General features: G+C 38.1%; 3 protein-coding genes across 3 annotated transcripts; 1 reads left to right on the top strand and 2 right to left on the bottom strand.

Annotated features, from left to right (window-relative positions):
- Window positions 1-748: 748 nt before the first annotated feature.
- On the bottom strand, window positions 749-1,435 carry LOC146623257 (sialic acid-binding Ig-like lectin 14). The gene is made up of 2 exons (XM_085364934.1): window positions 1,111-1,435; window positions 749-1,026 (listed from the first exon to the last, which is right to left on the bottom strand). Exons 1-2 carry the CDS (start codon window positions 1,433-1,435, stop codon window positions 749-751), a joined length of 603 nt encoding a protein of 200 aa, XP_085221060.1.
- Window positions 1,436-6,015: 4,580 nt separating this feature from the next.
- On the bottom strand, window positions 6,016-8,127 carry LOC146623256 (uncharacterized). The gene is made up of 8 exons (XM_085365840.1): window positions 8,067-8,127; window positions 7,406-7,792; window positions 7,291-7,311; window positions 7,148-7,198; window positions 6,944-7,064; window positions 6,530-6,604; window positions 6,192-6,270; window positions 6,016-6,090 (listed from the first exon to the last, which is right to left on the bottom strand). Exons 1-8 carry the CDS (start codon window positions 8,125-8,127, stop codon window positions 6,016-6,018), a joined length of 870 nt encoding a protein of 289 aa, XP_085221966.1.
- A 2,593-nt stretch (window positions 8,128-10,720) lies between these two features.
- Window positions 10,721-23,123, top strand: LOC146623255 (TBC1 domain family member 15). Its single transcript, XM_085365838.1, has 10 exons — window positions 10,721-10,962; window positions 12,129-12,314; window positions 12,451-12,569; window positions 12,859-12,962; window positions 21,445-21,512; window positions 21,634-21,780; window positions 22,216-22,306; window positions 22,456-22,604; window positions 22,706-22,847; window positions 22,932-23,123. Exons 1-10 carry the CDS (start codon window positions 10,755-10,757, stop codon window positions 23,098-23,100), a joined length of 1,383 nt encoding a protein of 460 aa, XP_085221964.1. The 5' UTR covers window positions 10,721-10,754; the 3' UTR covers window positions 23,101-23,123.
- Window positions 23,124-24,199: the final 1,076 nt, after the last annotated feature.

The following is a 24,199-nucleotide window of genomic DNA, read 5'->3' as shown; positions in this document are numbered from 1 at the left end:
CGCAGCTGACATCAACAGGACAGGGAGACACCAAACTAGAAACGCTAACGTAGGGCACAGACTGTCAAAGTAAAGCAGGAAACAAACTGGCACAGAACAAAAACAACACTAAACACTAAATCATAAAATAACAATACATAAAACACTTGGTCACCGACCCAGGACCGTGACTGTCTGATCCAAGGCATTCATACTGATGCCATTTTGCTTTCATTTGATTTACTTTAAATCATACATGAAAAAAATTAATTAATTTTGTATTTCTATACAGATCTTTACAGATTATGGCAAAATATGCTCTCTTTCAAGTCCCTGACAGTACTCTTGTGGACGCAAAGTTTCTGAATTGCAAAATATGTTTCATAACTACCTTATTATTTTCACATTGTCACATAACAACATCTCTTTCTAAGAATATTATTTAAGAATATATATGTATCAATTTTTTAAACTGTATTTTAACGTAAACATTTGGAGAAATACAACTTTAAGAAGGAGAAGCTGTTGATCACTTATCATTCACCGTAGATAACACTAAAACATGTGTTTTTAGTGGAGACACACTCTTTGACATCCACTTAAACCAAACAATCACAAAACCCCTTCGGGCTTCACAAATAGCAAAGCTATCTGTTTTAAGATTCACTTTAAGTAGTTTAAAGACGCTATATACCTCAAATGCTAAATGAAAACCTTGAATTAATTTATTGTGTAGAGTAAGAAGTTATACTTCGATCATGCACTGGGCTCATATTAGAAGAATAATGGAGCTTTGTGCCTCCTTCGCCCCTCTGTGTCGCACTGTGCAGTTTAAAGGCTTGTTGAAATCGGTGGCTAAAGGCGGAAAGGTCAGAGTTGACACTGTTTGCCAGTTCCATGCATTCACTTTCTTCCACTGGCTTCTGATGACTCCAGTGTGACTCCAGGAGAATTGAGGAGGAATAGATGGGCAGGAGTGAAAAACAGAGCAGGTAGCATATGCCTGATCATTCACCTCCACAGACAGAGTTGGCGGTGGGGGGTTGCCTGCAGAGTTGTAATATGACACCACTATTATAAAAAAATCATTTTAAAATTTGCATTTTCTTTATAAATCGATAACTTACTTACGTATAACATCAATGGATACAGCGTTTTGTGTGTAGGAAAAGCTTTTGTATTGTGGCATTTCAATCCTGAAGTAAAAAGGTCCAACATCAGTGCTCCGGACACTATCCAGTAGCATCGTGCAGTTCCGTGTTCTCAGTTTTCCCAGAAATTGAGTTCGTTTTTTGTACTCCACAGGCAGTTTCCGTTTTTGGATAGAGGTTGCCACAACCTTGTTCCCTTTCTTGCAGAATCCTAACCAGCTGTTTATGATCTTTTTGGAGCTAGGTCTGGGGTAATTATAGGTGCAGGGAATAACCACACTTTTGGCTTTTGGCTGACTGGACATCATGAATCACTAATAAAAAAGATAGCATTGAATTATACTATTATGTTGTGTTATGTAGAAGGTAGTGTGCGGTTCCACCACATTAAAGTTAGACACTCACCAAAAAACATCAGAAATGAAAGGCACAACTTTAGTTCCATCACTGATGAGGACCTGAAAATAAAATAGTTAAAAAGCATAAAAAAGCACTTGTTACATTTTGGTTAGTCTTTTTGCAAGCAAATGAACATTTCAGAGAACACTGAGACCCAGGAGTGCACAAAAGCTACAGTTTCATGAAAAATACCATGTGACAAATTACAAAGATGTGTATACAAACATGTGTTGTTTAAAAAAAGGCTCTCATGTGATGTTACTGCAGGCCTTTTTAAAACTAAAAGCTGCATAATGATGTAATGAACTGTTCATTTATAATGTTACCACATCTAAATGTGGTACTAGAAAAGATACATTTACCACATTTAAATCAGAGGAAGTAAGTGTTTCTTGTCCTAGCTTCCTTTGTTGTATGCATTGTGTTACATTTTTAAGTCAACATTCTACATAATATAACCCTCTCATAGAAGATGTAGAATGTTCTTTATTGTAAGTATTTTTCATTGATGGCCAATTAAGTATGTTTCTCTATCTCTGGACACAGTTTTCTTGTTAGTGTTTATAAAGTAAACGTGTAAATAATGAATGTAACTAACTTTTCTACATTTGAAGATAATATTGACCTGTACATTTCTTTAGTTTAGTGCATGAAAACAGCCTGTGCAATACTTTTTGTAAATAGTCAATGGTGCAATAGACCTCAATACTTGAAATGTGCAATTCACTTGTATTTTTATTTTTATTCCTATTTATTCTATTTATCCCCTTCGTATATTTTATTTATATTTGTCTCTGTATTTATATATGTGTGTGTGTATGTGTGTGTGTGTGTGTGTGTGTGTGTGTGTATGTATATATATATATATATATATATATATATATATTAGGGGTGCAACGATACACAAAATTCACGGTTCAGTTCGGTTCGATACTTTGGTGTCACGGTTCGATATTTTTTCGATACAAAAAAAAAATGTTCATGCCTTTTTAATTTGTCATTTATTAAAAGTGTAAATATATATTTTAACACAAAAGTACAGTTTTTAAATTTAACCCTAACCCTTGTGCGTGTTGTTTTTTAGCTCGTCATATTGCAGCCACAGAAATTCTTTTGTCCATGAAACCATAAAGCTGCACTTTCTTTTTGCCTTATAGTCTGATTTGTCATAACTTCTCCGTTTTGTGGTAAGCTTTTCTTTGGCTGTCACTTCTTCACCCTGACCTGTCTTATTTGGCTCAGCAGAACTAAAATATATATCTGTCTGTGAAGGTTCTCAATCATCCAGGTCATCGTAGTGAAATATATATCCTGCCGCACTCACATAAGCTCAGCGATTCTCTGCGCGATCAACCTCTCACATGTTTAAGCTGCGGGAGATTTCACTTGTCATGTTTGCATAGTAAGCTAACAATTAATAAGACGATGTCAGAGGAATTGGTGCACAAATTATCATCACTCACAGATCAGTGCTGTCGCTCTCTATACACAGTTCGCGCGATTGCAAAGTGAAAGCAAAAAAAAAACAAGCGCAAATTCAAACACGATTTCAATATGTCACATATTGACAGTGGCTCACCCAATGACATAATTACCCAGCTACATTTCTGAAAGAATGCAAAAGCATTGACATATATTTTTCCTTCCTACAATAGCCCGACAGGCAGGGCAGAGATAGCCCCGGGACGTCGGGCTAGCGATATTGCGAGCCCTGTATCTGATTGAGGAATCACTCATCTTTGGAAAAGAGAGTTTATTACAGAGAAATGTCTCTTTCCAAAATAAAAGCTATACTATCCGCTTCTTCTGGGCTATATTCTCAGCAGCATATTAAACATATCAGGTCTCCATAAGGAGAATCCTGTGCTAACAGCTGTCTAAATGACTCGGCTAAAGTTTGTAGCATGCATGCTTGTTGTTTTTGTCTTTGCACTAGGATGATGTCGGTGTAAATGTGCAGTCATATTCGTTGTGTTCCCACTAGTGCTTTCAGGTTAATCTCGTTGAAATAACCTTAACGCCACAACACGGCAAATCTCCGTTAACGAGCTACCCTATACAGAGGGGCTAGACGGCCAACACGTTAACGAGCTAACTGCGCTAACACACTAGCTCCCACCCATGTAATTGAGCATTGCATGGCACATCCAACATACTGTTTTACTTTAGTCCATGACTCGCTTACCTTCAGGGTCATACGTCACATGAAAACCAAAATAATTCCAAACGCCAGATCTGAATGAGGGTGGGGAGGTCCACTTCTGCCCTGCGCTCTTCCTTCTGACCATGCTGTCTGTGTTGAGTGCTCAGTGAATCTGCGTTCGACTACTCCGCCTAGGCTGCACTCTCGAGCCTAGGCGGAGTAGTCAAATGCAGATTCACTGAGCGCTCAACACAGACAGCATCGTCAGAAGGAAAGTTGATAAAATCAATTACAAATTTTGTATCGTTCTTTTTTTTTTCTCCCCTTTGGTTTTCTTTCTTTCTCTCCCCCTCTTTCTTTCATTCTTTCCCCCTGTCCTATCCCACAGTCATGTCTGTCCCGTTTGCAACTGAAAATAAAATAAATTCATAATTATAATAAAGGTCAATCAAATGGACCAATATGATGATCCACTTAAAATAAATCCTCTTGGCATCTTTCTTGGCCTCAAGACAACAATTCTGATGGCTATAGATCCAAACGGGACACAAAAAAAAAAAAAAAAAAAAAAAAATTGAAAAAAAAAAATTTGAAAAAAATTGTATTGTTCGATACATATGCGTACCGAACCGAAAGCACTGTATCGAACGGTTCAATATCGATACGAATATCATTGCACCCCTAATATATATATATATATATATATATATATATATATATATATATATATATATATATATATATATATATAATATTCTGTAACTGTAACTTCTGTCGGTGCTGTGCTTTTTGGAAATCGAATTTCCCAGAGGAACCCACCAGAGGGATTAATAAAGTTCTATCTTATCTTGTCTTATCTTATCTTAATCCCATCTATGATGATAAGCCAGTGCCAGTAATCAGGGCACTGATACAGCCAAGGTCGAGAACATTGAGTCGTCAGCACAATCTTGTCAGGCTCCTTGTATTTACTTTCAATGTCGGTTTACATGAAAATATCAGTGAATGGACTTGAATGGGTTTGTTTCAATGATGAGATCTTACTTCTGCTTGTGGCAAGATTACCTTGAATTATTTGAACATCAATCAGTGCTTCATTTTTAATGCCCCTTGAACTGGCTGAAAGTGGATACAAGGATACGTGTTGTTTGTCTTGAACTTGGTTTTGAGTCCAAGAACATCCAAACATTACATTTCGCTGCTAAATGCAATTAAATGTATGCAGCCAATAGTTTCAGTGATACTAAAATAATGTACACTCCATCATGACTGTATATTCTTCAATTTATCTGAATAGTCAGTGCATGTAGATAACAGAGTTTTCACTACACTTCTTAAGTAATGCAACGTTCCAGGACTTCTGCCTCTCAGTAAGCATTGCCCATCAAAGTTAAAACAGAAAGCAAAAGGTATTAGCAGCAGTTACAGTTTCACTCAGTTTAAATTACAAATAGCCTCTACACATTTTCGCTAATTCTCTTTAAAACTGCAGTGCATCCATCTTTTTCAACCCTTTAAATAAGTTTCAGCAGACATGATACAGGATGTACCCAAAGTGAATGTAATTTTCACCCCTCACTTCTGTATTTTAACTAGTTTAGTTAAAATGGGTTCCAAAGTTCCAACGAAAAGAGAACTCCACTCAAGCGATATTGCCGCAAAGTTGCAAAACTGATGCTTGATTTCATTTCCTTAGTTACTTGGTGGTGTAACACTGGCAGGTTTATTTACCAAGGTCAAAGACACTGATGTAAAGCAAAAAAAAAAAAAAACTGCATAAGATCAAGTATATTAATAAAGTTGCTGTTTTTATTTATTGCTACAGACTATTTGGCAAAGTTACTGTCATCAGTATTGGTTACAGTATTGTTATGCTCACCAGCATATATTGCCTGTATTAGGCAAACTGGGCAAGAACATTGCAATGGCAGATTTCTTAAAAAGAAAAAAACCCCAAAGCATTTGACAAAAAAATGAAATCCTTCCTAATTTTCAATCCTAACAGGTTTTCATTCTCCAATTACACAATATGCCACAAGTAAGGCTAGGAGAAGACTTTTTCTGACAAAGGTCTGCAATCACAAGTACGCAAAAAAGGAATTATCATTGTTTTGCAATGCTGTGCAGGCTTTTTTTTTTTTTTGGTCATTTAGAGTGTTTTCACACTTTCATCCTTCAGTTGAACCCACAGCGACTAGTCAGGGGTTTTTTGGGCATATGTGAACACTCTCAAAAAAGACAAAAAATATTAAGACCTGCATGAAATGTATAGAGGCACATAGTAATGCAAACACATGAACATGTGTAGAAAGCATCGTACACTAATGACATGCAGCTGTCCTTCTAAGTTCTGTAATCCACATTTGCATATATATTGTCTGCACAACTGCTGTTTGTAGCCAAGTGATTTGTTGGAGCCTGCAGAGACAAGAGGTTACATAAAAGTTGGCTTTAGTCATTTTTATCTTTGCTGTTAACTTCTTGGGACAGTAAAACTTGTGTCAGTGTGGGCATTGTACCTTGACATTGATGTAAACAGGATCATCAATAGCTTTCCCTTCAGGCAGCTTCTTAGTTTGTCTGTCACAACTGACTTCTCTAAAAAGAACAAAAAAAGAAAGAGAGCAAGAAATTAAAAATGCCAGGTTGGGGAAAAGGTCATCAGAATTTTGTCACTGTGCAACAAATAAATGCATAATTATATCCTGATGACACAAATGTATCAAATGGTACAACACCAAATTACAATAATTACTTTTGGATTCGTCACAATGACACATTCAATTAAAAATAAAAGAAATGTCAAGCTTCTTAGATGGGTACACATGTATGGTATACTTTTTCCATTAATGCAAACCTTTTGGGTGGGTTTGATAGTGCTCTGCTAAAGTTTGCATAGTATCCAGAGTCCTCCCTGGTGAGACTGCGTGACCTGGGACAATTATGATTACTGTTATTGCGGTTGTTTGTACATGATAACTAAAATTTAAACAAGGTTAACATTCGAAGCACTCTGGTATGTTTATGATAAATGAATATAATCTGCTTTGGATTATTTCTCTCTCGTACTGTACATATGCTTCACAGAAAGTTAAATTTCCACATTTAAATGTCTTTTGATTACATAAATGCTTTACATACCACACATTTGCCTGAAAAGTATCCAGATGATAAACTATGTACATCAAGTATATCAATCTGGGAAATAAAGCTCATTCAAGTTTGCTGCTTGTAGGCCACACATTCGGTTTACAAATGATGGAAAAGTTACCTCTTGTATTTTATAAAAATAAATATCCCAGCAACAAGAAGAATGATCACCACAAGAACTGCTGCAGGGATGGCTACAGACAGTATTGTTGCATGGCTCGTGTCGTTTTCATTTGCTTTTGCTGCAAAAAATAATACGTTCAGTAAAGAAAGCTGAAGTACAGAGGGTGACATACTCAACAAACTGTGTGAATATTAAACTTACTTATTGTTGTTTCAGTGGTTAAAAGGTCTTGAGTCGTATAGGAATCGGTACCTGTTGAAAAAATATTACACAGCATGATGGCAAATTTTTTAAAAAGGCTCCGTTCAATTTAAATATAAATAATGCAGAAATGAAGTTAATACCTGGCTTAGAAGCCCCCGTCTCTGTGGAGGAAACAAGCAAGGTATTAATTTCATTTTTTTTTGATAAATGCATAGTTTAAATTTAAAATTTAAAATAATTGATTTAAATTCTGACCATTTATGGAAAATGAGACACGGACAGGGTCCTTGATGAAACTGTATTTATCTTTCTGCACATCAATTCTTACATAGATCGCTTGCTCAATATCTGTGATGTCGGTGATCTGGAGAGAACAGTTGCCCTTGTTCGGGTCTCCAATGAGCTTAGTCTTTCCTCGGTACTTCTCAAGCACACAGTGATTATTTGGGTTAAAAACAAATGCCTTCCTGTCTTTGTCCCCGTTACTGCAGTTACTTTGGTCATCTACTGATGACGTTTTCCAAAAAACTGTAACATTATTAGTGGAGATTTCCTTTGGATAGCTAAAGTTGCATTGTATGGTAACGGTTGATCCAGGTTGTGCTGTGATCTTTCTTTCGACATTTATTTTCCATTTTGTATCTGCAAATAAAAACAAAGCAAGTCAGGAATTGCATTTATTTTTCAAAGGCTAATTTTAAAGCTATAATTTACATTGTAGAACAAATTGTTTATTACAAAAGCAAGGCCAGCATTAGAAAAGCACATTATATGACAGCTTCACCATCATTAGTGTATGAATCTGTGTAAATGGGTGAATGAGAAGCATATAAAGTGCTCCAAGTACCATATTTACTACATACTGAAAGTGCATTTCCAATTTAAATCATACACATGAGCTTATTATCTCACTCACCTTTTGAATTACAAGCCAGAATCAATACTGAAATGAAACCAATAAGGCCTGGCAGCTGCATCTAGCCAAAGCAAGACAGTCACAGGTTAGTAGACAAAATCCCGATTTAGTTTTACAGAATTCCCATCACATGTAGCCAACATACTGTACAGCAAATTGCCTATAGTCTACTATTTAGCACATAGTAAATACTCACTATGAGAGGGAGGTGTAAGAAAATGATGTTCCTTTGTGCTTTCTCAGTATGTATTAGATCTCTGCACTGATGTGAAATGACATGGGTCTGTTTCCCGTTGCACTCTAATGATCACTTGAAAAAAAAAAAAAAAAAAAGGAAGTTGGGAAAGAAAAGTGAACGCCGTCCCCACAATAACTATGTTCAACTTTCAAATTTTAAGCACATATACTGTATATCAGAAACACTCTCTTCCTTCTCTTATATCATTAAATTTTTACATATTAACCAAAGTGTAAAAGTCGCACTTTGCTGAACTCCTCCCTTTTTTTTTCTCTCTGATTAACATTTGTGAAAAACATAGCAGGTCAGTGTCACAACAGCAGAGAGGTGTTTGCAAAACTGTCACTTCTAACCCAACAGTGTAGTCTAGTGCATTTACAGTTGACCTTCCACTCTGTCAAAAATATTAAACCAGACTATAATTTCTATTAATTGAGGAGGATTGAGCTTTACACCTGACTATATGGCACGTGAACAAAGGATAGATGATATTATGTTATTGGAAAAAAAAAAAAGACTGAGTTGCAAGTTGGATTAGACCTGGTTTGTGTTTTTCCTTATCACACAGAAGAGATTCCGTGAATTTGTAATGTGATATTTTTGGTAACAAGAAGTAATTATAGCTAGACAAATATTTGTATTGATGTCAAAAATTGCACAGCGTAGAGGTCAAATCAAATATATGGACCCACCTACTCTGGTGACCCCTTGTGAATGAGTGGTAGTAGACTGCAGAGGCCTCGTCAGGCCAGGACTCTACAGTCTATTTACACCTACAGGCCAGTGGACACTGTTTCAGTGATGAGGATGTAACATCCTGGACAGGGTGGAACGCTGGTTTGAGCGAGGTACTCATGGCCATTAATCAGTGGTCTTTGATCAGTGGTTGTTTATCAATGGTCATTAGAATTTCCATAATTATGTTGAAGGAACTGATCCCCCAGCCCATTGTTCCTTCAGTGGGCTGGTTTCAGTCATTATGCAAATATACTGTTTATAAGATTGGGGAAACCTGCAGTCAGCTAAGACTGAAGAAGTCACTTGCATGGGTGACGAAACATTTCTCCCACTGAAGACGCTACGTCCAGAGGAAAAGAATCAACTTTTGGAGAGAGTGGCAGCTTTCTTACCATAAGCTGGGTACTATTTGGTGTGTGGAGTGGCTGATTATGCACAAAATATATGTGGTAGCAACATTCACTGGCCACTTTATTAGGTTCACTTTGCTGATACTGAGTTGGACCTCCTTTTGCCTCCAGAGCTGCTTTAATTCTTTATGGTATAGATTCAGCAAGATGCTGGAAACATTCCTCAGAGATTTTGGTCCATGTTGACATGACAGCATCACGCAGTTGCTGCAGATTTGTCAGCTAGACATCCATGATGAGAATCTCCCAGCCGACCACCTCCCAAAAGTGCTCTATTAGATTGAGATCTGGTGACTGCAGGGGTCATTAAACATAACAATGACTTCATATGAATTAACTCGTTATGTTTAAGAAACCAGTTATGATTAGAGCTCTTTGACATGGTATGCTAACCTGCTGGTAGCAGTCAAGATGGATACACTGTGGTCACAGGGGGATAAAATGGTCTGCATCAATATTCAAGTTAGCTTTCAAATCTAAATAATCATAAATTGTTTTTTTTAATGTTATAAAATATTTCCCCCGCCATTTTGCTACTAGCAGCAGCCTGAACTACTTATACAAGACACGATGGATTCATGCTTTTATGTTGTTTTCTCCAAATTCTGACCAGACATTTTTAGAGTTTTCTATTGTAATGAAAAATTTGGTCTTCTGCTGCTGCAGTTCATGTGCTTGGGTGTCCAGAGATGCTCGTCTGTATCCCTTGGCTGTAAAGTGATTATTGGAGTTCCTTCTTATCACTTCAAAGAAATAGCTGATATGAACTGCTACTCACTGGATATTTTCTTCTTTTTTTTTTACCCAGGCCATTCTCTGCAAACCTTAGAGATGGTTATGCGTGAAAGCACCAGTGGTCAACGGTTTGGGAAATACTCAGATCAGCCAGTTAGCGAAATCCCTCTTCTGGGGGACATTTGCTAAATACAACCACTAGATGGAGCAAGATATACGCACAAGTCCACTGTGAACTTTAGCACATGGGTTTTGACTCCACCTGGAATGTGGGGCAAATTGGGATCTTAAAGGTGCAGTCATATGACTCCCAGATGGCTGAATGAGAGTTGTGCTCGCTGGATATGCTTTCCTGAAAGTCATTCCGACGGGTTTAGCAAAGTTAAAACGACTCGACCACGCTGCTGGAAATGAGTCTTGAATGCTTTCAGTTGTAGCTCACGGAGGGAGACGAGCTGTGTTGTTTAGGAAGCGGTGGGCCATAGGAGGATGATTATGTTGCCTGTTATGTGGATGCAGCGCGAATGACAAACTTCACCCCTGCGTCATTTAAAACCGCAGCCACACATGGAAGATCTAAACACAGGAAATCCAAGGCAGACCGCAGGGGAACGGTTGACAGCCAGCAGCCCCCAGCTGGATGGAGGCTCTCAGAGGACAGTAGCAGCGATCTGCTCTCCTGCTCTGGCTGTAGCGCGCCTCACTTTACCCAGAGTCATGGACGCCGAGGGGAGGGTCGACGAGTCAAGACTGAGGATGCATATCTTCAAAAACGGTTTCTAAAACGCACAACTTACTTGCAAGTAGTTTTTAATGTAAACTTGATTCGTGCAGTTTTGCAGGAGACATGAAGTAAGACTGCTTGTCCGCACTTCCGTTTTAATACTTTAGTGAGTACGGAAGGCCAAGCAGAAATCTTAAAATATCTAATTATCCACGTTTAGAAAAGCAAACTCTTTTCTCATCTAGTTCATTATAAGTTTGAGAGATAATTGCGTTTTTCTGTATTGATACACTATAACAGGACAGGGGCTGGCAATCAGCGCAGTCCATGAAGCAGCTGGATTTAAAGCTGTAGTTTCTCACACCGACTGTTGCTGAGGCCTCAGATTGTTGTGAACAAACCTGAATGCACCGCACCTGCTGATAAAAGGCGTGACTGCATTCGCTCAATGTGTGTTTTTAGAGAAATTTAATTTGACTCTTTGGAAAAATAAAAATGGGCTATAGTGTTTTGACAAAATATACATGTGTCCATTTTAGCACCGTTTTGGTGTACGGTAAAAATTAACATGATTTTTTTTTTTTTTTAATGGGTTTTCATTCTTAAGATTAAATCAGGTGACGCTTTGCCTCTGGGGAAAAGCACAACCAGACGCTTCTGTAAAGTCCAACATTTCACTGTTCACCAGACCGCCTGGAGCAAAGAAGTCCAGCGTGACTACTGTGATAAAGCGGCTCCATTTATAGGGTTGGTAGGATTTCTAGGAGTGAGATCACATGAGTGTCAATGGCTCCATAAACATATGCTGTGAACTAGAAGAAGCAAAAACGGACAGAATACGTCTGTGTTCTAGCTGTATTTTTAGTGTCTTAAATGCAAGAAGACTGTCATCTCATGCCAGAACTTATCAGCACTTCAGCAATCCTGCTGAATCTGTCCTCTTTGTGGAGGATGTTGAACTCCACCAGAGACTAAGACGTTACAAATGGCCTCTTAAATATTTGTCTCAGCAGGCTCAAGCTCACTAAAATATGTATTTGCAGTCTTGTTGCTTTGATTTACATCTAAAATTTGTTCCTTTCAGGTTTGATCTTCCCATGCTCTCTTTCAGACCAGTGGTGACTGGTTTAACTAAATGTTAGGAGGTCACGTAATGTTTTATCTTCAAGCACAATTGTCCACTGACAATGATTGAAAGGTCTGCACTCTCTGTCCAGGTGGGGTGTGTCCATCTGAGCGTGGTCTCGCGTGGCGGTTTTTGTTCGGGATGTACCCGTGTGGTTCAACAGCTTTAGAGCGCTCGTTGCTGCAGGACCAGTTGGCCGTACGTTATCAGGTGATGAAGAGAAAATGGCAGCACTTCCTCCCCTCAGCCATGCGAATGCGCCTCAATGGTACTGATGGTAAGTTGTACGGCTGTCAGTTAAAAGCCACGTACAGTAGATTCCTTCTTTTTCCAATTTTTTTTTTCTATTGTTGTTTGTTTTTAACTGCCGTGATTTCTCACTCTTTTCCCTAAATATCTTATATGTGATCAAGCTGAGTTGCTGGCAGCCGTCAGGTACTTTGACCAGAGACAGGCACAGACCCAGCAACAGTCTCAGGACAGGTCAGAGGCGGTCAGAGTTAGAATGGCTTTTTTGGAGCTTCAGGCACAGGTCAGTTCAACTAAACATCTGTGAGTATTATTGTGACCTGTCTGATGTCTGGCTTTTTGCTTCTTTTACGCATACTTGTCTCTACTCACTATTGTTCTGCATTGTTTTTTGTTAAGTTATATTTAAAATGTTCCCTTTGGTTTTTCTTTGTAGAACATAAGAACAGTTTAAAGTGAGGGAAATAAAATAAATGCAGTATATTTATTCAAATGAAACAACAGGATCTAAATTTGTTAAAGGGTTTGCCATTTACCTACTACCTCTTTGTACTAACTTTTCCTATAAACAGATATTGTTTGAGCGGGTCACATTTGACCGTGAGGAGCTGCAGGAAGCCATTCGAATCATTGATAAAGATGTGCCCCGAACCAACAGAGACCTGAGCTATTACCAGTAAGTGATTATCAGTTATGGTATTTTTTTTTAACTAACTTTGATAATTTTTTAAAGAGGTCTGCATACACTTATTTTGTCTGTCTGTCACCACTGATCAAGCACCAGATATCTTTCACAGCAGCCAGCAGCAAAAAATAAAATTGGCAATATCCAATTGTTTAAATTGAAGGACAAAGTGAGTTTCTGCTCTCTAAAAGGTTCGGGGCAAGACTATTAAAAAAAAGAACACCACAGTTAGGGCTCTTCAATATGATGATATACATATCGGATGACGATATGAAAACATCTATCGTGTCATATTATACGCTATCGTTTGTTTCGTGGTGTCGCAAAATAAGCTGTTTACGGCAATATTTTTTTCATCATTTTTATGGTCACTGTAGTGGCTATAATAATGTCTTGAAGTTCTCTCTCTCTCTCTCGCTTATATTTAAAATAATCACACTATGGACGGACAAGCGACTGTTTTTATGTATCGGTTCATTAGTAACAATGACGGTAAAACCATCATGTATCTCCGCCGTCCGCTTGTTTATTTACCACATAAAGCTTTCACAATAAAGCTCAAGATCCTGTTGAAATTTTTCAAAATAAGCTGAAATGATGGGAAAATACATTATTCGCAAATATTAAATTTCAGAATATGCATCAAAAAAATTACCTCAACTAAAAACGTGAAGTAACTATAAATGGCGCTTACAGTCAACACGTGGATGCAGGCACAGAAAATACCAGCATGGCCAGTGAAGATGAGGCAGAACCAGGTAGCTCCAAACAGAAGGACCGGTCAAAACAAATTGAGGACCTTATTCCTAAACAAGGGGCTACCTCTGTAGCATGGAAATGGTTTGGGTATAAAAAGTCTGACACAGACCAGAAAACTGTACTATGCAAATTATGCCGCAAATGGGTCCTAACCACAGACTCAAACACGACAAACTTCTTCTACCACCTACGCAAGAATCACGTGAAAGAGTATGGAGAGAGTTTACAGATGAACAGCCAAAAAGAGCCATCATGTGCTAAAAAAGAAACTTTACAGAGGGGGTCTGTCACACTGTTGGGGAGGCTGCAAAGCATAAAGAATGCGGTTAAATGTCCCCTGGAGCACCTTGGAAATAGTTTTGAGCAGTGATAAGGCATCATGGCAATTGTTGTTCACACTTCTGATCATCTGATTATCTCAGCAGTTTGAAGCAGCTAAACATTCCCTTAAGAATGTTCTTCTGATACAATACCATGTCACAATTAACACAGAATAACTTCAACCCCCCCAAACATTACAGTCCTGTTTAACTTACAGGGAGTGCAGAATTATTAGGCAAGTTGTATTTTTGAGGAATAATTTTATTATTGAACAACAACCATGTTTTCAATGAACCCAAAAAACTCATTAATATCAAAGCTGAATGTTTTTGGAAGTAGTTTTTAGTTTGTTTTTCGTTTTAGCTATTTTAGGGGGATATCTGTGTGTGCAGGTGACTATTACTGTGCATAATTATTAGGCAACTTAACAAAAAACAAATATATACCCATTTCAATTATTTATTTTTACCAGTGACACCAATATAACATCTCCACATTCACAAATATACATTTCTGACATTCAAAAACAAAACAAAAACAAATCAGCGACCAATATAGCCACCTTTCTTTGCAAGGACACTCAAAAGCCTGCCATCCATGGATTCTGTCAGTGTTTTGATCTGTTCACCATCAACATTGCGTGCAGCAGCAACCACAGCCTCCCACACACTGTTCAGAGAGGTGTACTGTTTTCCCTCCTTGTAAATCTCACATTTGATGAGGGTTCAGATCGGGTGAACAAGGTGGCCATGTCATTAGTTTTTCTTCTTTTATACCCTTTCTTGCCAGCCACGCTGTGGAGTACTTGGACGCGTGTGATGGAGCATTGTCCTGCATGAAAATCATGTTTTTCTTGAAGGATGTAGACTTCTTCCTGTACCACTGCTTGAAGAAGGTGTCTTCCAGGAACTGGCAGTAGGACTGGGAGTTGAGCTTGACTCCATCCTCAACCCGAAAAGGCCCCACAAGCTCATCTTTGATGATACCAGCCCAAATCAGTACTCCACCTTCACCTTGCTGGCGTCTGAGTCGGACTGGAGCTCTCAATCCAGCCACGGGCCCATCCATCTGGCCCATCAAGGCTCACTCTCATTTCATCAGTCCATAAAACCTTAGAAAAACCAGTCTTGAGATATTTCTTGGCCCAGTCTTGACATTTCAGCTTGTGTGTCTTGTTCAGTGGTGGTCGTCTTTCAGCCTTTCTTACCTTGGCCATGTCTCTGAGTATTGCACACCTTGTGCTTTTGGGCACTCCAGTGATGTTGCAGCTCTGAAATATGGCCAAACTGGTGGCAAGTGGCATCTTGGCAGCTGCACGCTTGACTTTTCTCAGTTCATGGGCAGTTATTTTGCGCCTTAGTTTTTCCACACGCTTCTTGCGACCCTGTTGACTATTTTGAATGAAACGCTTGATTGTTCGATGATCACGCTTCAGAAGCTTTGCAATTTTGAGACTGCTGCATCCCTCTGCAAGATATCTCACTATTTTTGACTTTTCTGAGCCTGTCAAGTCCTTCTTTTGACCCATTTTGCCAAAGGAAAGGACGTTGCCTAATAATTATGCACACCTGATATAGGGTGTTGATGTCATTAGACCACACCCCTTCTCATTACAGAGTTGCACATCACCTAATATGCTTAATTGGTAGTAGGCTTTCGAGCCTATACAGCTTGGAGTAAGACAACATGCATGAAGAGGATGATGTGGACAAAATACTCATTTGCCTAATAATTCTGCACTCCCTGTATTTCTCTGTGCGTGTGTGTGTTTCAAATAGAGATGGCACGATACCACTTTTTTATGTCCGATACCGATATCATAAATTTGGATATCTGCCGATACCGATATGAATCCGATATAGTGTTTTTTTTCATCAACAAAACTGTTTTTTTAAATATCTTTCTGCATTTTGTATAAGTTCATACTCAAGTTTAAAACAACAACAACACTAAAGCTATTCTGTTATACCTGTATGCAAAAAAAAAATATATTTCATAGTTCAGCAATACTGATCAATCTAATAAACTTAAACCTACACCATCCTCCCTATTCTGGTATTTTAAAGAGTACTTAGCGTAAATATTAAGCAACCTAACTAATATGGTAACAACTCCCAGCAACAACAAAAATAAATAAATAAAAAATAGGGAACCACCCCTCACGCTCCACCTCATGATGCTTAATCGACGTAATCAACTTTAATTTGATGCAGTGTGGAAAAAAAAAAATGCACAGAAATCAATTATTTTTCAAGAAATATTAAATAGATTCAACATCTTTCTTCAACAAAATTGCAGACTGCACAGATGGTACCTTTCCAAAGGAAAATGTACTATAGCTTACTAGGGTATATATATTAGACTTAATAGTTACTATATACAGTAATTGACTTCTATTCGTTTTACATCAAATTAAAACTTTGGGTGTAAGATTCGGATAATTATTTATTAAAAGCTAGACATTTTAAATGAGAATAAGAAAGAAAAGTATGTCTTTGTGCCCCCTTTTCCCTGTTAATGCCCTATCGGCCCCCTTGGCTAAACTTTGCTAGATCCGCCCCTGCACAGTTACCAGCGTCAGCTACGTAGAAAAAGATCCTCGAGTAGAAAGTAATATTAAATACATTCTAACAACAGCTGATCAAGCTTAAACGTGCTGCTGTTGTTCAGCCGCTGGTTTCCTCTTTCTGGTGCAAAGTGGGCCAAAAACAAACCAGAGAGACGGACTCACTCGCGACAGAAAAGCCGATCAGCTGATCGTTAAGCAGTTTCATGATTGAAGTAGCAGCAGGAGAGGCAGTCGCTTGTTAAGCTTAAGGCAGGAATGCTTTACATACATTCAGAGATGGACTTACACACTTGCTTTACTTCTCTCGGGGATAACTTTGTCGGAGATGACATGCCGGGTTGCTAGCGAAGCTCCAAATGCTATCCAGACCACCGACAGGTCCCGCATGCCACAGCCGCTCTATCACGTGATGCATACTGCTCCAACGTGCTAACGTTCTGAGGTGAGTTACGGCGTGTTGCAAGTTTTGTGAGGTGCTTTCGTGATATTTAATGGCTCGGATTACATTTTTTATTTTTCTCCGATATCCGATCCAGTAATTTAGATCAGTATCGGACCGATACCGATACATAATATCGGATCGGTCCATCTCTAGTTTCAAACAAGGGTTTTACTAACACTGAGTCATCAGTGTAATGTCAGAGACACCCACTGCTGGGCGTCACATATTTATTTTGAGTTCAGAATCTGTAAGTCTGTGGTCTCCATCTTTTTAACACTGATACGGCATTGAGACAGCTATCAGGTAGTCCACACCTGCACTGAAATTTATTGAGATTTCAATATTACATAGATTTGTTGCTTATTACTGTACCAATTGCTGTTTAAATGAAATAAAACTGTATAAAGCTTTTGAATTAGAGGCCTTTCATTGCCATTATACAGCAAGCTGCTGTCAAAATGGAACACAAAACTGTCAGTTACCCAAAAGTGACCCATTATTAGGTTGAAAAATAACAGCTGTGCATCAACAGGTGTTCAAGCATAAGTAGTATAACATATGATGTAAATATAGATAAAACCTGCGCATGTAGGCCAACACAAATGGGGTATATAGGTCAACACACATACTAATTCCCCTTTATAAAAGTCATAAAAAAACACTTTCTTTTAAAGTAAAACACTTTTTAATTTCAGCATGATATGAAGACAGATTGAAAATGTAAAAGTGAGGTCGGAGGTAAAATGTGACATGATATTTGTATGCAAGCTATAACTTGATATTTAGAATTCCCATATATCATTAGTTATATGCCTATTTATGTTGGCAATACAAACAATGGCATTAAGAAAAACTGTTTTAAATAACTCTATACAGCATTATTATCATCACGCTGACCTTCAAATCAGTCTGACTTTGAAGGAGAGGTAAGAGTTTAAATCTAACATATTTTAAATCTTTATATGGTAAATTATTTATTTTGACAATACAAAACATGCTTGTAAGAAGTCCTTTTGAGTAATTATGCTTACCATCAGAATGACAATAACTGAGGTCATGATCATGAGGTAATGTGGTTATGGTACAGAGTTATATAGTTGTACATTTGAGAGTTGTAGAGATAAGTATTTTGTAATTTCACAGTGACTTAACAAATATCAATACAATATTACACAGAGTATAGATAAATATAATATACAGAGTATTCTAAAAATTTAAGATACCACTCATTGTGGTACTGTACAGGAGAGAACTTAATGCACCAAGAAGAATACTCTTAATAAAAGAGGATGTGGTAGTGGTGGTAGAGAGGGGAGTCAGTGCAAAGTTTACCGTTGTACTGGTGTTTGAGAAGAAACAGTTTCTTTTTGGTCCCCCTTGATCTACAAGTTGCTGTAGCTGATGCCAGAGGTGAGCAAGTTGAATCAGTCAGAACAAGGATGTGATGGATCCTCTAAAATATAACCCAATTTCCAACCTTCCTTTTATCTAAAAATAAAAAAATCTTACAAAGTAGTGGAACAGATCATCTGCAGAGAATGGTTTATTTGAGGAGTTTCATTCAGGTTTCGGAGCTCATTACAGTACAAAAACAGCTTTAGTGAGGGTTACAAATCATATTCTTATGGCCTCTGACAGTGGACTCATACATCTGCTTGTCCTGCTAGAGTGGGGAACTCCAGTGTACTGAAGGTTTTAGATGTGTCCTTGAGCCAACACAGCTGATTTAAATGGCCAAAACACCTCCTCAACATGTCTTGAAGTCTCCAGAGGCCTTGTAATGAATTAATCTTTATTCATCTAAAACCTGCAGGACAGGCCCCCTCATCAGGGGGAATTGTTAGATTATAATATTATTTTATGCCATGTTATACCCCTAATTAAAGATTGTGAATTATTATGTAGTTTTAGTTTGCATTATTCTCCTGAATTAGAAGAAGCTGATAACTATTGCATTAGTTAAACTGATTTGCATTACATTAAACTGCTGACTTGTTGTGAATGAATGATATTGTTTTATGATGCATTATACTGCTGAGTTATAAGAAATCTAATTTGTCTGAGTAGAAGAGAACAGAGTGTGCTGGAGTTTTCTGCCCCATTTCAGCAGGAGCAGATAAACAGGGAGCCAAGGTCGTAGCTCAGGCGCTGTGTGAGAGAAAGCATGTGAATGTTTAGGCTTTGTATGATAAGGTGGAGGCACCAGAGGCTATAAAAGTTTGAGCAATGCTCCACCATTTTGAGATTTTGAGGCTGTCTGCATCAGTGTCCATCTCCCACGTGTGTGTGATCATTAAATCATCGTTTGACTCAACCCGACCGGACCAGTGTTGTTATTGTGGTTTTTCTCTTGTCTCCATCCCCAATATTTTGAACCTTAACATTAACAAAATGTTAAGGTTCAGAAATATTGGGGATGGACACCAGAGGAAAAACCCACAATAACAACACTGGTCCGGTCGGGTTGAGTCAAACGATGATTTAATGATCACACACACGTGGGAGATGAACACTGTATGCAGACAGTCTCAGATCTCATCTCAAAAAACACATCACCATAGTTTTATGAAATCAGGGTATTAGAACGCCCCCTCATGCGTAGTGACAGGTGTAATACAATCAATGTTGACAATTTTATTTAACACAAAGAATAACATTGTCTCCTTCCCGAGGGCAGACGCTGACTGCCCCCGTCTCCTGGAACCGTCTGTACCCTGCTAAGACACAACATGGCAGCTACAAGGACTCTTTCATTTGTTAAGACCATCAGTGTGTATTGCTCTAAATCAAGTATATAATATTAAATGAATATTGCTGGATCAGCTACTTCTACTTAAAACATATTAAAACATGACTAAGCACAAAATCACCAAGAATAACATCTTATAAGTGCTGTGTAAGCGCGTGCGGCCTTCCAAGCTCAAAGCCTTTACCCTCCATAGATCAGCCAGACTCGCGCTGGCTGTAGCTTTTAACCTTTAATTACCTTGAGCACAACTCTAGAATAAGCAACAAACTGCAATGTGTATGGAATGATCATGGTTACATCTGCAATGGAAAATCATGTTATTATTCTGGTACCTGTAAAAAAAGATCAAACTAAAGTTATCACCATCACTGTAATGCAAAGAATAATGTAAGATCAAAAACTTCAATTTATGCTTAATGCAAAGCTGGTTATATACTTCTAATGAACTAATAATGGCATATTAAAATATCAAATGATAATGAGAAAAACATCCCCTCCTTATTCTACACTTCCCACAGTCACCAAAGTGCTTGCTCATAGGGGTGTTTTTCGGTCTATGATGGTAGGGTCTTTACATTACAATATAAAGCACCTTGGCAGCTATTGTTGTGATTTGGTGCTATATAAATAGAATTGAATTGAAAATATTTTACACACTGTTGAGGCAGCAGGAAGTGAACACGTCAAATGGGGCAGAGAGGACCTGGTGATCTTCTGAGCTGTATTAATTGATGTGCTGTAGCCTCCTCTCTGCTTCAGTGCAGCTCCTGTATCTCACCATGAGACAACATTTAGACACATGACACAATGGTCAGTGAATAATCATTTGTTCACTGATTGGAAAAATGTGTCATGTATCGGCATCATGTTAGAGATGATGATGTGTAGATTCTTCAGTCTAAACTAAATTTCAGATTCTAAATTTGGACTAACTGCGGCTTAAAATGAGTTTTTGAATCGAGGTTACAGATATCTGAGGGAGCGGTGGTAAGCTCCAAGACCAGTGTGACACTGAACTGGAAAAGTGGGTGGGAAGTAGGAGAAAAGGAAATATTCTGAAGGCCTTTCATTAATAAGATATTTATGTTCACACTTTTAAATACAGCCAATAAATGCTGTTAACCAACAGATGATTTTAAAAAATTTAGTTGTACATTTTTAATGCATTTTGACAAAATTTTTCCTCTTTTCTATGTAAATGACCCAAATCAGTGTTACTGGGTATGAATAGCATTTAATGTTCATAATTAAACTGCCTTTTTTGCAGTTTCTGTCACCTGCATTTTGTTCTTGACGAGCTTAATCATTTTAAACATTTGAATTTTAGGTAGGAATCCAGCTTGCTCTATTAAGGAAAAGTGAAGTTGGGTAAATGATGACTAAGTGGACAACACTGAATAAAAACCCCTCGCTTCGTTTTCTTTCTTAGAAACTTAAAATTATTTAACTGACTTTCAATTGAAGACTTAGTAGTTAAATGTCACATCTGACAATCTCTCCATGAGTGAAGGTTTAATTTGGGGCATAAAGCATCACCAGTGTTACGCATCAAAACAAGTTTTGGCAGCTGTGTTGAACTAATTCTGCTTATTTATAACATACTAATATTGTTTGTGTCTGTGGATGTTTGCAGGAATGAAGGCTTAGGCAATCTGTTGGTTCTGCGAGAAATTCTTATCACTTATGCTGCTTTTCATCCAGGTAAACGACCCTGTGTCAGGTTTGCTGACTCGGTCTGGATCAGATGGATTTAAAGGTTGTTTGTTGAGCTATAAAAAAGAGGCTAACTGTTTATGCATTGCTCCCTTTGCTGTAAATCCAGAGGTCAGTTATGCCCAGGGGATGAGTGACCTGTGCAGCCGATTCCTGGAGGTCCTCGACTGTGAGGTTGACACTTTCTGGAGTTTTTCGTGCTACATGGAGAAATTCTCCAGGGACTTCAGGGCCGATGGTCTACACAGGAAAATGGGTAGCGATAACAAAACAGATATTTAAAAAAAAATACTTTGACACCAAATAGTGTTTTGTTTATGTCTGCCACACCCACTGTTGTCATGGTGTAAGATCTGTAAATTAAACTTTCCTTTTCTGTTTCAGATAATAAATTTCATTCAGCTTCTGCACCGTTGTGCTCATATGCACCCTTATTTTAATAGTTCAGTCAAGCACTGCCTGCTTTTTTCTTTTTATCCAAAGAGTAATATGTTACTTTATGACCCCTAGTGGTCAAACAAAGACACTAACTTTATTTCCAGGGTAGAAATTTGATGGTAGGTCGGATATGCAGAACAAAATCATATTAGCCCAAAATCCAATTAAAATAGAATTAAGTCTCTATAAAAACAAAAAAATGTTTTGTATAAATTAGTTTAGTTAAAGTATAAAAGTTTTGTTTAACATCTAGAGTTGGAGGCAGCTCTGCTGAAGGAACTGGACCCTCCGCTTTATGCTCATCTGGTGAAAGGCAACATGGAGAGGTTTACGTTTTGTCACAGGTAGATCTGCAAGGCTTTGTTTTTCTGTGCTCTATTTTATTTATTTATTTTGAGTTTTCAAATGCAGTTTTGCAAGGTTTTTTTGTTTTGTTTCCCCCCCCACACAAACGTCTTATTTACATGTAAGCACATGTTGCCCCTCCTTTAAGGTGGCTGCTGCTTGGTTTCCAGAGGGAGTTTGAACACAGCGAAGCACTACGCTTGTTCGAGATCCTGAGCTGTGACCACCTGGAGCTCATCTCACAGCAAGTCGACCGAGCTCGTTACCAGGAAAGAGTTGCTCAGAAATTCAGCACAGGTAAAGCCCGGAAACACAAAAGAAAAAGTAGAAAAACCCCCACAAAAAACACAAACCTCTTTGCTACTTCTTATTATGCCCTTGCCTTGTGATATTGCCAGAAGACGGTTCAGAGTCAGAGCTGCAGGCGATCAACACTGACTTCACCTTTGAGCTCTTCATCTGTGCAGCCATCCTTTTAGAGCACAGAGAGTCTCTGTTGCAGTGCCCAGATGACTTTCAGCTCCTCCACTATACTAACGGGTTTGTTTTTGTGCTGCATCACACGGCTCATCACAAATAAGATGTGCATGTGTTAGTTAATGTGTGTGTGTGTGCTTTGTGCAGCCTTCAGGGGACACTGGACCTGAACAGTATACTGAAGAAAGCCGAGCATCATTTCTACAACTACTGCAAGCGCTGTGCTTGGGATTTTACGAATGGTCGCTGCAGGCCTGATCGGAGCAAACACGAGGACTTTTTTTATCATCTCCGTAGTTTATTTGTTTTAAAATGATTTTATTTTTTTTTTAATGATCTCACAGGTTGTAATCTGTAGCTGACAGTTAATCCCTACATGCACTTTTTGAAGCCACTTACTTTTTTGTCTGAGGGAAACACTAATGTACTGCTGGTTGCTGCTCACTTTAAATTTGCTCACTCATCACTATGAGTACGTGCACACTATTTATTGTCTTATAGTTGACCAACACTGGGTGCAAGTTGTTGTGCGGTGATTTTTTATTTTATTTTATTTTTTTATGCAAGGTCTAATCTTTTATTACTTCACAGTAGGAGCTTTGTTTTATTTTTTTTTCCAGGTTGTTAGCAGTTTATAAATAGGCCCGGTCTCTTCGCTGGCAGTTATATTTAATGGTAGATGACACGTGTCAGAGGGGCCTACAGTATGTGTACCACAAAGTGTCCAAGAAACCACATTGCATAACTGTCCTAAATAGAGAATGACAAACATGCACACTACACTATGAATGTTTAAAAAAATGTACCTCAGTAAAAGTGTTGAAGATTTTTATTCTGCTGGTGAATAAACCTGTTTCATTTACATTTTTGAATTTTTTTAAATAAAAGATGACCTTGTGTTTTGAAAGACCCTGTTTTACTATGTGAATTGATTGAGCTGAATTAAAGTCATTTGATATGTAGGAATGCAAAAGAAGATCCTCTAAGAAGCCTTAACATCAAATCTGAATAACTGTGCAACTTCAGACACATAAAAAAGATGGACTTTACAGGCGATTATCACAAATGAGGTCAGTGCTATAAAAAATAGTTCTGCTAAAGTGAGTTAATGTGCACCATGCAATATTTACAAGCTGTTTTTAATAAAAACAGTGTCCTCACTCATCACCATTTATGGAGTATGTGAACCTAATTATCAATGTTCAGGAACTACCTTTCTTCATTACAGAGCATGTTCTGTAATGCCTATGTTCTGTAAAACTGGGAGAGAACCACAGAGTTAAAAATAGAGGCTTTTACATAGAAATCTATTTGGAGATTCGGAGAGAGAAGACGTGGATCGAGAACTTTCCTCAATGGGATCACCTGACACCCTCTCTCCTTGCACAGTGCTCTTTATACACTGGGGAACTGAC

The sequence above is a fragment of the Diplotaxodon limnothrissa genome, linkage group LG11, assembly GCF_057381915.1.
Source record: "Diplotaxodon limnothrissa isolate DT_005_m linkage group LG11, D_limnothrissa_male_GT1.1, whole genome shotgun sequence".
NCBI classification, from domain to species: domain Eukaryota; kingdom Metazoa; phylum Chordata; class Actinopteri; order Cichliformes; family Cichlidae; genus Diplotaxodon; species Diplotaxodon limnothrissa.
Note: the sequence above shows the minus strand (reverse complement) of the source record. Positions and strands in the feature narration are given on the sequence as shown.